Source organism: Vipera berus, assembly GCF_964194415.1.
Source record: "Vipera berus genome assembly, chromosome: 11".
Classification (NCBI taxonomy): Eukaryota; Metazoa; Chordata; class Lepidosauria; order Squamata; family Viperidae; genus Vipera; species Vipera berus.
The window spans coordinates 14,914,930-14,931,936 of NC_138214.1; the positions used below are offsets into that span (position 1 = coordinate 14,914,930).

Here is a 17,007-nt window from a genome sequence, read left to right on the forward strand (position 1 = left end):
AAGGAGCAAATTGGTTTTACAGAAAGCTGATCTACCATTAATCAATGCATTCAGATAGTCCCAGTCTTCAGAATAACAGAATAACAGATTTGGAAGGGACCTTGGAGGTCTTCTAGTCCAACCCCCCTGCTCAGGCAAGAAACCCCATACCATTTCAGACAAATGGTTGTCCAATCTCTTCTTTAAAACTTCCAGTGTTGGAGCATTCGCAACATTTGGAGGAAGGTTGTTCCACCGATTAATTGTTCTAACTGTCAGAAAAATTCTCCTTAGTTCTAGGTCCGTTTTCCCTTTTCTCCTTTTAAAAGGATCCAGAGCAAGATAACGGAGAAAATGTCAACGTAAGCCATTTGCTAACCCAAAATCTAATTCTGGTTGAGAGGCAAACAATTTAATTTGATCTGTAGGGGTTTTTGTGCTGCTGTTAAGGAGAGTAGCAAAAAAGCACTGGAAAACAGTATTTAGACAGCAGAGGGCACTGCTTGACTTTAAGTAATTTTGCCTTCTGCATGGCCCATGCGTTAATAGGCCAAGCAGATATTGATTAAGGCTGGAGGAAGGCAGAAATTGATTGCTGTGTTATCAGCAAAAGCACATATTTAGCAAAACCAGTAATTGATGCTTGATATGTACAACAGCGTGGATAGATACTCAGTAACCAAAAGGGATTTATATTAGTTTGGAATATAGCATCCAGTTCTGGTCATCACAATACAAAAAAAATGTTGAGACTCTAGAAAGAGTGCAGAGAAGAGCAACCAAGATGATTAGAGGTCTGGAGGCTAAACCGTATGATGAATGAACGTGGGAGCTAGGTATGTCGGGTCTAACAAAGAGAAGGAGTAGGGGGTGACATGATAGAAGTCTTCCAGTATTTGAGGGGCTGTCAGAGAGAAGAGGAGGTTGAGCTATTCTCCAAAGCATCTGAGGATAAGACAAGAACTAATGGGTGGAAGATTATTAAAGCAAGATCCAACCTGGAACTAAGGAAAAGTTTCCTGACAGTGAGGACCATTAATCAGTGGAACAGCTTGCCTCCAGAAGTTGTGGGGTCTTGAAGTTTTCAAGAAGAGCCAATGGAATATAATCTCCTGCAAGGGGAAGAGGGTTTGACAAGAAGACCTCCACGGTCCCTCCCAATCTTATTTTCCTATGTTCTAGTTTGTGCTGTTGAAATGGCCGCATGCTCATTTCTGCATTACATCAAAAACCGTAAGTATGAATCCAAGCGTGGAGAGTTCTAAGTGGTTAGACTTTTGGAAAACTTTGCAATCGGGTGAAACTAAGCAATAAGTCCTTCAGTGAACTGTGGATGGGCCCTAGAAGCAAGGAATGAATTTTTAAATTTTGGCTTGTCTCGACATTCCATTGCTTAGATAACATTTTGGCAGGACTTACCCCCGTGACTGCTCTGACTCTGGAGTCCTTCCACCCTGTAGACTTTAACGAGGGACATCCTCTTACGGACACCCAGCAGGATATCCAGGAAAGACAGTCTGGGTTTGTTCTGTTTCAGCTCCCTGAAATATCAAAGTGAAATGGGTATGTAGGTTGCAGAGAAAGCTTAGCAGGCGTATACGTTCCGCCTGAACTTTAAAGCCTAGTTCATATAATATGTTCAAGCCAAGGATTAGCCAGAATTGTTAATATAGTTAATATATATATGGGGCTAAAAATAAAATTTGCTAAATGATACACAATAATGGTAGTTTTGTTTTAGTTCGTTGTTTTGAGTCACTCCAGATATTAGGGTTCCTTGGCATGCACTGACCTTGCACTATAATGAATGGTATTACCTAGCTGGGTGATGAAATGTCTGCAAGAAAACAAGCAAGGTCAGAGAGCACTAAGGATCCCTCATTTCAGCCCTGAGCTACAAATATTTTCCTTTATCAATCACTCCAGATATCGTCCGTAAGCCATTAGACAGCTATTTATGATAAAAATTACAACGCAAATACTGTGTAGATGACTGATTTCAATGCATTTCGGACAATGGTTGTCACTCCATGGCATCACCTATATCGAATTACCACTTTGCAATGTGGAACAGTGTCCTAACGTGAATGAAAACTGCAGGAAGTCAATGCATATTGTTTTCATCACACAGACTCAAAACGCAGTCGACACCAGAGTGTCTGCAACCTTCAACTTGTTCACTACAATTCCATGAACAGCTTGCTTCCTCCCTGCATTGTGTCACTCTTCCTTTATCAAATGCGTGGAAGTTTCAGCGAGGGCTAGCAAAATGGGGAAGAGAAAAAGCCCTATCCAATAACAATAACAGTTATAGAGTTGGAAGGGACCTTTGAGGTTTTCTAGTCCAACCCCCTGCTCAGGCAGGAAACCCTGTACCAGGGGTAGGCAACCTTGGCTCTTTTATGACTCGTGGATTTCAACTCCCAAAATTCCTGAGCCAGCATGGCTCAGCTTGGAAACCTTTCCCTTTCCCCTCAGCATGGCTGGCTGAGGAATTCTGGGAGTTGAAGTCCATGAATCATAAAAGAGCCAAAGTTGCCTACCCCTGCCCTAGACCATTGCTAGATGGTAGATGTTGAATTGGTACCTGAGTGCTGATGGAACATCTGTGAAGAGCCTCAGAATAAATTCCCCTTCAGTGTTTGGAGAAAAAGTGGTTGGGGTCAAAAGGTATCGGCCTTGTTTGAGAAGCATCTTCAGATACACGGTGCGATTGTTCAGGTAGGTGAAGTTCGTTATTCTCTCTTGCATTTTCAACTGGTGCAAGCGATATTCTCGGTTATCCTCCACCTAAGGTGGGAAAACAAATGGAGGTTTGACATGTTCCCATTCGGAGGGGAGTTGGCTTGTCAGAGGCTATTTTCATATGCTGGATTCCAACAGTGAAGCTCAAGTGCACTCAGGAACGGCTGTTCAGGAAATAATAGAAACAGAATAACAGAGTTGGAAGGAACCTTGGAGGTCATCTAGTCCAACTCCCTGCACAAGCAGGAAACCCTACACCATTTTAGACAAATGGCTGTCCAAACTCTTCTTTAAAACCTCCAGTGATGGGAGCACCCACAACTTCTGGAGGCAGGTTGTTCCACTGGTTGATTGTTCTCACTGTCAGGAAATTTCTCCTTAGTTCTAGGTTGCTTCTCTCCTCGATTAATTTCCATCTATTACTTCTTGTCCTGCCTTCAGGGGCTTTAGAAAATAGGTTGACCCCCCCCTCTTCTATGTGACATCCCCTCAAATATATATTTTTTAATCCCATTTATATCCCACCCTTCTCCGAAGACTCAGGGCAGCTTACAATTTAAGCACAAACCAATGTGCTTAGCAATAGCCTTCATTCTATGTATATGCCTGCTTATTAGGGCTTTCGCCCCCCCCCCCCCCCGCGGCATTATTACAAAGTCAGCTTATTGCCCCCAACAATCTGGGTCCTCATTTTACCTACCTCGGAAGGATGGAAGGCTGAGTCAACCTTGAGCCTAGTCCTTCTTTTCACTACAGTAGACAAACCCAATTCCTGTAACTGTTCCTTATATGTTTTAGCCTCCAGGTCCCTAATCATGTCGCAGTCGCAGATGATACAACTCTAATGGCAGAAAGTGAAGCGGAACTAAAGAGCCTCTTATTGCACGTGAAGAAGGAGAGTACAAAAGTTGGCTTGAAACTTAACATTAAGAAAACCAAGATCATGGCATCCAGCCCTCTCAATTCCTGGCAAATAGATGGGGAAGAAATGGAGGTAGTGACAGATTTTATTTTCCTGGGCTCCAAGATCACCACAGACGGTGACTGCAGCCAAGAAATTGAAAGATGCTTGCTCTTGGGGAGGAAAGCCATGGCAAATCTAGACAGCACACTAAAAAGCAGAAATGTCACCCTGCCAACAAAAGTGCATATAGCCAAGGCCATGGTTTTCCCAGTTGCAATGTATGGCTGTGAAAGCTGGACCATAAAAAAGGCCGAGCGCCAAAGAATTGAGGCCTTTGAACTATGGTGCTGGAGAAGACTCGTGCGAGTCCCTTGGACTGCAAGGCGATCAAACCGGTCAGTCCTAGAGGAGATCCACCCTGACTGCTCTTTACAAGGCCAGATCCTGAAGTTGAAACTCAATTACTTTGGCCAGCTAATGAGAAGGAAGGACTCACTGGAGAAGAGCCTAATGCTGGGAAAGATTGAGGGCAATAGAAGAAGGGGACGACAGAGAATGAGGTGGCTGGATGGAGTCACTAAAGCAGTAGGCGTGAGCTTAAATGTACTCCAGAAGATGGTAGAGGACAGGAAGGCCTGGAGGAACATTGTCCATGGGGGTCGCGATGGGTCAGACACGACTTCGCAACTAACAACAATAACCCCTAATCATCTTTGCTGCTCGTCCCCGCACTCTATTTCTAGAGTCTCAACTTCTTTTTTCATATTATGGATGCAAAGGTTTGTGAAAGTAATCTCACAGGTAGTCCTTGCTTAACCATGGGTAATTGGGAATGGCAACTTAAGTCATTGAGCAGAAAAATCTATGACCTGTAATGACACTTCTGGTTGCTAGTCTTAAATAAATCCCATGTGGTCATAAAGCATGACATCCTGTGACCATGATTTGCAACTTCCCATTGACTTTGCCTGTTGGAAGCCAGTAATAAAGGTCACGGTTAGCAGTCACATGACTGCGGGATGCAGTAACCATTGTCAAGTATCTAAGTCACAATTATGTGACTGTGGGGACATTGCAACAGCTGGTACTTCAAGGACCAGTTGTAAGTCCCATTCGTTTAGCATTGTTGTAACTCTTTAATTTTTTTATTTATTTTTATTTTATTCGATTTATATACCGCCCTTTTCCCGAAGGACTCAGGGAGGTTTACAGGGAAAATTAAAAAGATACAATATACAGATTAAAATACAATTAAATTAATAGCCCCAACACTTTAAAATTGAATTTAGAACCTTAAAAATCCCTCAGTCCAGGCCAGCCAGCTCATATAGCCAGGTCTTCAGGTCCCGGCGAAACGAATGAAGGTCGGGGGCGATCCGGAGTTCCACTGGCAGCTGATTCCATAGGGCAGGCGCACCCACCGAGAATGCTCTCCCCCTGGGAATCACCCACCGGCACTCCTTGACCGGCGGGACCCTGAGGAGGCCTTCCCTGTGGGAGCGCACAGGACGATGGGAAGTTGACGCTGGCAGCAGGTGCTCCCTAAGATAATCCGGACCCATGCCATTTAGGGCTTTATAGGTCATCACCAGCACCTAATTGCTGAACAAGGGCTGGTGAAGTGAGATCTACCTGCACATGAAGGTAGATCTGATGGCTGGATCTGCCAGGTGAACAATAAGCACAAAAATACAAGATACATTACATTCTTTAGGGCAATTGTTTTGAGTGCAGGTGGATGGAGACCTACCTTGAAAATCTCAAAGCCAATAACAAGGTTATCTCCTGCCCCTTCTTTCCTGTGAATCCGTTGGTCCTTCTGCTGCAGGAAGATCAAGACTTTGTCCTCCACCTTCTTAACATCAAAGATGTACTGAAGAAAAAAAAGAAGAACAGACCAAACTGCTATGAAAGTGTAGTTTATATGAAAACTACCCAAGGGTTGGGAAGCAACTGTTACTAAGTTCTCGTGCAGGGTTATTGACATTTTAGATCTTTCCAGTGATATACATATGTTTGCATACAGCAACCTTACACAGCACTTGATGCAACTTTCCCCAACTAAGTCCAGTACAGATGTTTTGAAGATCAGTGCCATAATCTCCCAACTTGAAGGCTCTTTGGATGTTGAAGTACATACTTGGAAAATACGAAACCTCCTGGAGGTTAGTTCTGAGTTATGGGGATTCTTATCAGCCTTATTGAGGGAAGCTCTGGAGGTATCTGATTGGCCAATGTTGGAAGGTGGAATGCCAGAAATATGTACCTAACCTAGCTCCAGGGATGTTTTGTAGACAAATGTAGTGATATAGGGCAATCCTAGGAGGCAGATCAAAGTTCAACCTGTAGGATGAAACTCAAGGATTAGTTGTCTGTGCCAGTTTTATTCATTTTAAAGGTGCTGAAGTGATCACTGCTTATCTTTGGGATAGTTGATAGATAAAAATGATGGGTGCCTACTTTCAAATAAGGAAAATTGGTAGTGAAATCTGATCTTTGGGAACTTTGATCCCAAAACCTCTGATGGAACTTAGTCACCAGAAGCTTAATTTCTCCAAATGTCACAATGCAGATCATTGCAGATAAATAATACTGAAATAGTTTTAGAAATTGCACAGTATCTGGAGAGAGAATCGGTCTAAGTCAGACATGTCAAACACAAGGCCCAGGGGCCGGATCCGGCCTGCGAAGTGGTTTCATTTGGCCCACAAAGCCATCCTGGAAACAGTGAGGGAATGGCCCCCACTGCCTTGGCCCTGGCCCAGAGACCCTCCTTCTGCCAGAGACCCCCAGATCTGTCCCACTCCTGCCCAGGCCCCCATAGGCACCCTTGATGCCAATGATGTAGAGCTGGCCACGCCCACCCAGTAGGCCATATGCACTCTAACCACGCCCACCCAGTAGGCCACGCACACCCTGGCCATACCCACCCGGTCCCCTGAGGGCAACCGCAATGCTGATGTGGCCCTCAATGAAATTGAGTTTGACACCCCTGGTCTAAGTGTTGCCTCCTGAGTTTTTGGGAGCTCCATCACTGGAGATTTTCAAGAGTAGATTGGACAACCATTTATCTAAGATAGTATAAGGACTCCTGACTTGAGCAGGGGATTGGACTAGAAGACCTCCAAGGTCCCTTTCAGTCCTAGAATTCTATGATTCCATGATCCTTTGGATATGTGTTAAGTGCAATATTTTTGCAGAATTTTAAACCATGCAATGCATAAAAGCAGTGCTGATACGAAAACCAGTGGAACAAATTATGGACCAGTATTATGGACCATGTCCAAAGGAATATAGGTACTGCCAAACTGAGGATGAGTGGAAAAGAGATTTCAGGAGATAAATGCATATATCCTAGTCACAACTTCAAAAGTGAACTTCTAGCTTATGCGTATGCAAAAAATTCCCTCACCCCTAAAAAACCTTACAGGATTTACTGCTGGATTCTGAATGCGTGTTAGTCATGGGGGTGGCTGTGCAATCCTAAGACATAGCTGCTTTAAAGAGATGTGCACAGTGCTACGTGCACTTATGTACATGCTCTGAATGCATTTTGCTTTTTAAAAAAAAACAAAGAATGGCAGCATGGATCTAAATATTACATGCATAAGAGGTAGTTACATTTGCCGTTTCTAATAAATTAACATGATGTAAATACAAGCACATCAAAACCCCAAAACAGTTTTACCTTGTCTTATACTATGTCAGGTCAAGTCCTGTATTCATTCTATCATCTATCTATCTATCTATCTATCTATCTATCATTCTATCTATCTATCTATCTATCTATCTATCTATCTATCTATCTATCTATCTATCTATCTATCTATCTATCTATCTATCGTCTGTCTGTCTGTCTTTCTGCCTGCCTGCCTGCCTGCCTGTCTGCCTGCCTGCCTGCCTACCTACCTACCTACCTACCTACCTACCTACCTACCTACCTACCTACCTACCTACCTATCTATCTATCTATCTATCTATCTATCTATCTATCTATCTATCTATCTATCTATCTATCTATCTATCTATCGTCTGCCTGCTGCCTGCCTGCCTGCCTGCCTGCCTACCTACCTACCTACCTACCTACCTACCTACCTATCTATCTATCTATCTATCTATCTATCTATCTATCTATCTATCTATCTATCTATCTATCTATCTATCGTCTGCCTGCCTGCCTGCCTGCCTGCCTGCCTGCCTACCTACCTACCTACCTACCTACCTACCTACCTACCTATCTATCTATCTATCTATCTATCTATCTATCTATCTATCTATCTATCTATCTATCGTTTCCTGTCCTGCCCTCTAGTCTTTGGAAAATAAGTTGACCCCCTCATCATTGCAGGAGCCCCTCAAATATTGGAACAACAAATATTTTTGGGTTTAGACTTATGCCCACAGAAGACCCAAACAATGTATGAATCAAATATAAATTATAAGAAAACCTGAGGGTTTTGGAGAAAGGTGGCTTCGTGGTTTAAACACCCTCCAGAGCGATTTAACAAGGGATCTGGATTCTTGGTCCACTCTCCACGCATCATTTTCTTTTCCCAGGTCTTATGGATGCTGAAGAAAGAGGTATTCACAATCCGGCAGATGTCCACATCAGTAAAGTTTTTACACCAGTCTTCAAATGTCATCCTGACCCAAAGAGCGTTAAAAAAGAAAATAAACCCTAAGCACATTATTTAATTAAGGACAGGTGGGTGAGTAGAGAATGTTTCTTTTTTCATATACTGTAAAAATAACATCCCCCACTATATATATGACGGATGAGATTTCATCGAAACGTTGCCCTGATACCTCCAATTCTACATGGTGGCTTCAGCTTCCTTCACCAGCCTGAGGATGACGGATGGGATTCCGTCGAAACGTTGCTCCTACACCTTCAATTCTACGCGGGGAAAAACCCGAATGACCAAAGATCCACATACAAACACCCGCGAAATGGTCATTCGGGTTTTTCCCCACGTAGAATTGAAGGATTAGTTTCCATCCATTACTTCTTGTCCTGCCTTTGGGCGCTTTGGAGAACTGCTTGACACCCTCCTCTTTGGGGCAGCCCCTGAGATATTGGAACACTGCTATCATGTCCCCCCTCATCCCAGAACAGGCAAATAAAATACCAAAGGGTCCTCTGTTGCTACTCAACAGCTAGGATTCTCTGCCATGAACAGTCATCTTATTTTTTCTTACATAACTAAATATAAAAACCCTTCATGGCTCAAGGCCCAGCCATCTTTGAGATGGCCTCTTCTCCACCGAATCTTCCCATCTGGTAAGATCGGAGAAAGAGCCTGATAAAGATTGTGTCTCCAAAGGAGTCCCATCTGTAGAAAACTCACAGCAGAGTCTTCTCAAGAATGGTGTCCCACTTGTGGCACAGCTTGCTATTGTACACTGAATTACCTCGTCCCAGATGTGTTTTTGTAATTAAATAAAAAAGATGGATTTGGGAAGGGAACGTTTGAGGAACGTTTGAGGAATGTTAAGGGTGAGAATCTACTCAAGTGGGTTAGTATCACTATGCTGTTGAGTGTTGAGTTTTGAGTTTTCTGCTTATTTCTAAGTTCACTGTTCTGTGCAGTTAGAAGCTGAATGGCATAGAAGAGAGAATGAATGAATGAATGAATGAATGAATGAATGAATGAATGAATGAATGAATGAATGAATGAATGAATGAATGAATGAATGAATGAATTATGGGAACTTGTACCAGGAAAAAATATAGTTTCTTGTGCAGAGAAGATAATACCACTAAGGATTGTTGGAAGCAAAACTAAATATGACATGGACATGGATTGAATAATTGAGCTCACCAAAATTCTCCATTATTTTCAAGGGTGAGACCTAATCTTGTGCGCTCTGATTTGCTCACTTTTTTCCATTCCTCAGACCTAAAAAAAGAAAAGGGGAAAAAAGTTAAATGCCTATTTTATTCATTTTTTAAAATACAAGTGCACTTAATGTTCAGCTGCACTAGTTGAAGAATAAATTGGGCTCTAAAAGTGAAAGTAATGCATTTGCTGAAATTTCTGCAACTTGAACCTGGTCTTTCCAATAAACTTTATAAAAGGAAACTAGGGACAAAAAAACTTGCTTTGCTTTCAGTGGGCTATCAAAAGTCTGCCCCTGAAGGAGCGCTTGACTCCGTCTTCGTTGGGGCAACCCCTGAGATATCGGAAAACTGCTATTATGCCACCCCTAGTCCTTCTTTTCACTAGACCAGACATTCCCAATTCCTGCAACCGTTCTTCATATGTTTTATCCTCCATCCCCTAATCATCTTTGTCACTCTTCTCTGCCTACTTTCTAGAGTCTAAATATCTTTTTCACATTGTGGCGACCAAAACTGGATGCAATATTCTAAGCGTAGTCTTACCAAGGCATTGCAAAGTGGTATTAACACTTCACGTCATCTTGATTCTAATGCTTCTTATCATTCTTAAAATATGGATTCCTTACTCATCACTCCATGCTCCATTCCATTCCTTTTTTCCCCAAGGATTCCTTAATCGGATCATGAAGAATTTCTCAGACTTTCCACCGCACAGGTGCTTCTGTCCAACAGACATTTTCAGGATAGATGTCACTGAATACGCATGACCTTTGACTAAGCCCATGTCAGTCTCTACTTCAAAATCACTGAGGGATGAAGGCTAGGCATAAGACAAGCACAAATTAATGCCAACTTTCATTGTGGTTATTGGTTTCTCGCATCAATAGTAACCTCTTCTAGATATTGCTCCATCTGACTGTATGCTATTATTTACTCAAGGGCTAAATGGGGTATTACTGCTCTCACATGCCTCTTAAGATATGATAAGAACCTCCAGAACTTGCTAATGACACATATCAGTCAAACCTGAGAAGTTCTGTTCAGGGATACACTCAAGATGGGTTTCAGATGTAGAAACACAAACACATCTACACGCATCAACTCCACTGTGTTCTTTTAAGTAAGTCTCGAATGCATGTTGATATGTGATTAGAAGGAAAACTCAAAGGGATAGAATTGCTCTTTTGGTATATGGTATCACAGTTGTCATTCTGTTACCTTAATACTTTATTTGGGGATTTTTTAAAAATCTTTATTATATTCTCTCAGAAGTAGAGGTCTCCTTTTGCTATGAAATGAACTATGCCTCATGAATATTCTTCAGCAGAGACAATGAATGATCTCCCAACTAAAACAAGTAGTAAACACTTACTCAGATCCTCTGGTAAGCTTGGTGCATGAAATAAGTAGGCTAATCCAGGGGTCCCCAATTCCCAGTCCATGGACCGGTACCGGGCCACGGCATGCCAGCAACCGGTCCGCACAAACAAGCAAAGTCCCATCTGTGGGATGCAGGCAGCACACAAAACCACACACCCTCCGGTCTGTGGAAAAACCTCTCTCCACGGAACTGGTCCCTGGTGCCCCAAAGGTTGGGGACCTCTGGACTAATCCATGGAATATCCTATACCAGAAATGGAGTAGGGGGATCCTTTTAGGGATATAGAAGCTTGAAGCTGACAACATGGTTTTCTTTTAGAGTAAAATGACATGATCCACCAATAGAGAAGATTCTTATTAGAGAGTTTACACAAAACAGGGTACGCAAAAACCACCAAAGAAACATTTCCTGTGGAACACTATAAAACCATGTACTAGAGAAAATTACATGCCAAAAGAAATAGATTTCTTATGATGGGGAGAGGTCATATGGAATAAGTGGATATGAACCAAATAAAATAAAATAATTCAATTCAATTCAGTCAGGTTTTCAATGTTAATTGATGTACATTTCTGCAGTGCATCATGCTTGTAATCTGTGCCATTCTATTTGGGAATTAATTAGTGCAGAGTAAGTAAGAACCATGTTATTCCACCCCATCCTTATTTCCACTCATGAGGTTAAGGAAGTCGTGGAAAAATGCTGCATTCTGAAGATGTGTTTAGATTTTTTTTTCCTCTCCCACAGATAAAACTTTTGAGTGAATGAAGTTCCAGGGCTCATTGATTTCAGCCAGATGTCAAACTTAGGTATACCAGTCTTAGGCATTAAACAATTGTACCTGACCTAATGATTGCTCTCGGATGCTACATAGTATGGCTGAATTGCAGACAACAATCAATGGTTCAGGACTGGGGCAAGAATTGGCTGATAGGGCTTCTTGGAGCATTTGGTTGGCTGTTGTAGGATCTTTAATCTGATGCAACGTAGATGGCTTTTGTGCTGGGTTTTGTTTTTGTTCTAATCTTGCACTTCAGGATTTTACAAGGTCACCATTAAGTCCTTATTTACTCACAGCCAGTGAGGGCATGTAGAAAGACACCTCCCCCCCCTCTCTCTGAAGTTGATTATGCACATGGGAAGTAAACAAGAACATGAATGGATGACACAGCATGCTTGGATATGTCTCATTTTAATTATCTCTAAGATCTGATCCAAGAATTACTCATATTTTGTCCCATTCCAAAGGGGAGTAGACATATCTACAAAGGTCAACCACATTTCAGGAGACATGATGGCTGCATTGCTGGTTTCCAAATTTCTCTTCACCTCAGATCCTTCCCATAAGGATTTGTCTCCAGGAAAAAACAACAACAAAACACCCTAGTGTGTCTACAGAACAAGCCCTAGAGGAGATCTGGAGATGTTCTATGGTGCCCTCTCAACTGACTTCAGTATTACTGAAGCCTCCCTGTTGTCCTTTCCAAATTTATAGTCCCATAAAATCTTTTGCGGAGAAGATGGCAGAGAAGGACATATTGGCCACACAGCATCTCTCTTGAATCCCTTTTCCAGAGAAATTTGTGGCACCAGAGTGGTCAGTTTGAATTGAGGTGGGAGAAATTAAGTCATTTACGACTAGCAATTTGGAGTCCATTAACGATTTGTCCACAAATTAGATAAACGATAACATTCAGGAATGGCTCGGGCAAACACTTTCCTAAATCACTTGTGTATAAGGAGGAGGAGAAAGTGCAGCACAATCAGGCTTACAAGATTTTGTTATTAGAGCCAATCTCAACAAAGGGAGTTTTTGCCTTCCTACTCTGGTCTACCTTATGGGGCTGACAGTTTGATACGGAATCAGAGACAGACCAAAGGACACATCACAGCTTGCTCTCTGTGCACTTACCATGATGTAGCAGCTGATCAATCCTCCCCTTTTATGAACTTTCAGCAATTCTCTAAAGAGTTTCACCTGCTCAATGATACTGTAGTCGTAATTACCATCAATTAGGTTTATGGATTCTGTTACAGCTCCTGTGAAATCGACAATTGCCTCGGCTGTGCTGCCCCCATCCAAGGCTTCATAACAACCTGCCATCCTAGAGAGGACATGACACAGAGTTTCAGAAGCACAGTGAATGAGGTTTTGTTATATATTTTCCCGTAACTACACCTGACCTTCTTGAACTCTCTAAGGGTTCCTGCACAACGGAAGGGACAGTAAAGTGGGTGGGACTTCAGAAGGACTCTAAGCTTGCAGAAATGTTCTTCCAAATATAAATCTCTAGATCTACACGGCGATGGAAGATCGTGTAGTAATGAATTGCCATGAAAATATCACGCAATAATAGAACAGCTATTTGTTTGCTTTGCCTGCAGTATTCATCCTCCTTTAATCCTCTTCTACCACTTCTAAAACTATGCTCTTTATACTGGAATGGATCTGAAATAGGGAGGGAGTAGTGTGAACACAGGGACGCGGTGGCTCAGTGGGTTAGGACGCTGAGCTTGTCGATCAGAAGATCGGCAGTTTGGCGGGTCGAATCCCGAGTGCCGCGTAACAGAGTGAGTGCCTGTTACTCATCCCAGCTTCTGCCAACCTAGCAGTTCAAAAGCACGTAAAAATGCAAGTAGAAAAATAGGGACCACTCCGGTGGGAAGGTAACAGCGTTCCGTGCACCGTTGGCATCTAGTCATGCCAGCCACATGACCACGGAGACGTCCTCGGACAAGCGCTGGCTCTTTGGCTTTGAAACGGAGATGAGCACCGGCCCCTAGAGTCGGAAACGACTAGCACGCATGTGCGGGGGAACCTTTACCTTTACCTAGTATGAACACACTTCAAGGTCCTTGTAGAAGAGAACAATGCCTACGAATATCCCCGTATTCAGAAATCTTATCTGTGTGGCTGACAGAACTGCAATTATGCCTTATTAATCATCACATACTTTGCATAAGCTTTCTCCAGAAGAGCACTCCAGAATTCATTGGGGTCCTTAGAAGAGCAGTAGATCAGCTTGTTGTCTACAGTTGGCAATCGGTCATCTATGACCACATCAATCCATTCCCCAAAGCACCAGAAACGGAAATGAAATATTCCAACATATTTCTCTGGTCTCTTTTGGTCCCAGTCCTGTTCCTTAATATTTGGGATCACCTACAATATGTAAAAACAAAACAAAACCCTGAAAATAAAGTACTACAAATATAGGACTGAAAATATTCATTGGTGAGTCAGAGATCAATTTGTTTATTTCAGGAAGTATTTACATACATATAAGTGGAAGCTGCAACTAACAGACTATTTATGATAGGAGATAAGCATCCCTCTCAGATAAAACTACATAAAAGATGCCCATTAACGGTACAGATGGGCACCTTCTCCATATTCCTCCTTGGATTAACTACAAATTGATCCAGGTTTTTCTGGAGAAGAAAATCAGAAATATCTGGATTCTCCTGAATCAATTGCTAAAATTTGCAGGAAGGGAATTGACCCACCACAAACTCTTTTCATCTTACTCCACTCCCATTTTACAGAGCAACGTGTCTTAACCTTGTCAACATTTAAGATGTGTGGACTTCAACTCCTGGGATTCCCCAGGCAGCAATGGAATTGGAAGACATTCAAAGCTGAAGTCCATCTGTCTTACAAGTCACCAATGTTGAGAAATCCAATGCTAGACCAAAACACAAACCAACAGCAATATGTATTGTTATGGTGTGAGGAGGATGCAACTTGTTTTGACGTGAAGGTTCTGGGGCATGCCTGAGGCCACCATCCCCAAAGTGGTGTGGCTTGGAACACCATGTTTAAATTTTAACCAAGGAATGCAACATTTATGGCTCCAGAGGAGTACCTTCTGCCACAGCGTCTTCCGAAGAGCGAGGCAAGAACAAGCAGCCACAAACCAGCAGTTTCCTAGGCTCCCTTGATGTAAATCATGGGAACTGATTCCATTTACGGTCAGCTGTGGATCTTCACAGAACTCCTGTGAGAATAAAGCATACAAAAAAAATGGGCTGGTTGATATCTCCTAGATTAATCACTAGTAGGCTCCTTAATTTGGCTAAGGATCCTAGACGGTTCAAAGGAATACAGGTTTAAGGCATGTTAACATTTTCTACAAGAATCTGAACTACTAACAGTCAAAACATATTGCTGGTAGATAAGAGTCAACAGAATTCAAGTGGGCTGGACTTAGATGTCTTGTGGGTGCAAAGCGACTTGAGACTGATGACTTGCTTGACCCCTCCCTCAGGCTCAGACCGGCCATCTCCTACAATAATGCAGTTAAAGAGCACTCCATTGTTTGAACCCAACAGAATAATAAAAATCCATCAAACAGGCATTCCAGAAGTGAGTTTGGAACAGGGGGTGCAGCTTGTAAGGGCAATCCTCACCTTCACAGATCTCTAAAACAAAGGAAAGCCAAATGAGGACCCAGATTGTTGGGGGCAATTAAGCTGACTTTGTAATAATGCCACTTGGGGTGTGTGTGAAAGCCCTAATAAGCAGGCATATACATAGAATGAAGGCTACTGCTAAGCTTGTAAGCCACCCTGAGTCTTCGGAGAAAGGCGGGATATAAATGGAATTTTTTAAAAAAATTGAAATCATAACCACAGTCATAGTTTCACTTAATGACCGCTTTGCTTAACAACTGAGTTGTGCGGTCTCCATTGTGGTCTGTTCATAGATAGACAATGTGGTTGAGTCTCCACTTATTCCCATGAGGTATCTCCAAGTCCTCTTCTCACAACCTACTATACCTTGAAAGTGGAGGTTCGTTCTCCGAGCTTGCAGGTTGGTTTCCAAACATTTCATTACCAGGCAGGGGAACATCTTCAGGGAATGTCAGTGTTGGTGTTCTTCTGCTTGTAAGGGCTTTGTGTGGTCAGTAGGTCTTGTGATGGGGAAGTCATGCCAGGTGAGGGTCTTGTGATGTTCAGGTGTGGGTCACATCAGGTGATGATCACACCTGACCCATCACAAGATCCATCACAAAACCTACTGATTACACAAAGCCCTTATAAGCAGAAGAACACAGACACTGACATCCCCTAAATTCTGCTGAAGATGTTTCCTGGCCTGGTAACGAAATGTTCAGAAACCAACCCACAAGCTCGGAGAATGAACCTCCACCTTATCCTACACCTGAGCTACAGATATTTGCTACTATTGCTACTATATCTTCCCATGCTCCTGGGAAGAGACAGGTAGGTATGCTGTCTCCAGCGGCTTCACTCCAGAGAAAACCCTTTCTGCCAGTGGTTTACCAGGGAGGAGGTACTTGACACTTCCTTCTTTTAGTAGCATGACCTCTTGGGATGGGACACGCAAAAGACCACCTCTCTTTTCCGGAGTGAGTAGCATTGAGAGTTTTCCCTCTTCGTTACATACGGAGAAGTCAGAACCAAGGATCAACGTTGAAAAGAATTGAAGAACATTCTTAATAACTCCTTTCTGAAAAAAACTGACTTCAATCCACTCAAACTCACCAGGACAAATTCACCCAGACAAGACATTCCATTCTTGTCCAAAGCCAATCAGGGTGGTGGCTTTCACCTGTCAGGTGGACTCTCAAGATGATACTTTCCCCAGAATGTTTTGAGGAGGTTTTGATGAATGAACAAACACACTTATAAATGCTAGTGCTCATTTTGCTGCAAACTTTGATGAGACAAAACATCACAATAGAATACAGAATGCAGAATAACAGAGTTGGAAGGGACCTTGAAAGTCTTCTAGTCCAGCCCCCTACTCAAGCAGGAGACCCTGTGCCATGCAAGATCAAAATAACATCCTTGTCTATAGACAGTTCATAGTCTACGTCTTTTCCACGATTCTTAGTAAAGTAGAAAACATCTTGTATCTACTGAGGACTTTTTGTTCCCCCCACCCCAGTTATACCCTCTAGAAATGCTCTGTTTTTCAATGTCCCTTCTTTTCTCGAGATGGTTTTTCTTACCCAATGCCTGACACAATCAGAGCTCAAGTTCCAAAATATGTTTTTGCTTGTCTGGCAGTTGATATTGGATGCTCGCCCATGCTTGAATCAAACACGCTCAACTTCTGAACCGTTCAGAGAAGTTGTATATCTTACTCGCTGCCTCTTGCCAGAAGAACAGAGCTGAACCATCATTTAG

The 17,007-nt window shown here is 42.6% G+C and overlaps 1 protein-coding gene across 1 annotated transcript in view; it reads right to left on the reverse strand.

The window, feature by feature from the left end:
- CAPN6 (calpain 6) overlaps positions 1-17,007 on the reverse strand; it is a gene marked incomplete at its 5' end in the record, with an annotated part of 56,233 nt that overhangs the window by 13,287 nt on the left and 25,939 nt on the right. The window contains 9 exons of the mRNA XM_081336778.1: positions 1,399-1,520; positions 2,567-2,769; positions 5,379-5,501; positions 8,077-8,272; positions 9,451-9,528; positions 10,097-10,290; positions 12,764-12,956; positions 13,806-14,014; positions 14,718-14,849. Of these exons, the coding sequence (XP_081192904.1) occupies positions 1,399-1,520; positions 2,567-2,769; positions 5,379-5,501; positions 8,077-8,272; positions 9,451-9,528; positions 10,097-10,290; positions 12,764-12,956; positions 13,806-14,014; positions 14,718-14,849 (1,450 nt within the window). The remainder of the gene's footprint in view (positions 1-1,398; positions 1,521-2,566; positions 2,770-5,378; positions 5,502-8,076; positions 8,273-9,450; positions 9,529-10,096; positions 10,291-12,763; positions 12,957-13,805; positions 14,015-14,717; positions 14,850-17,007) is intronic.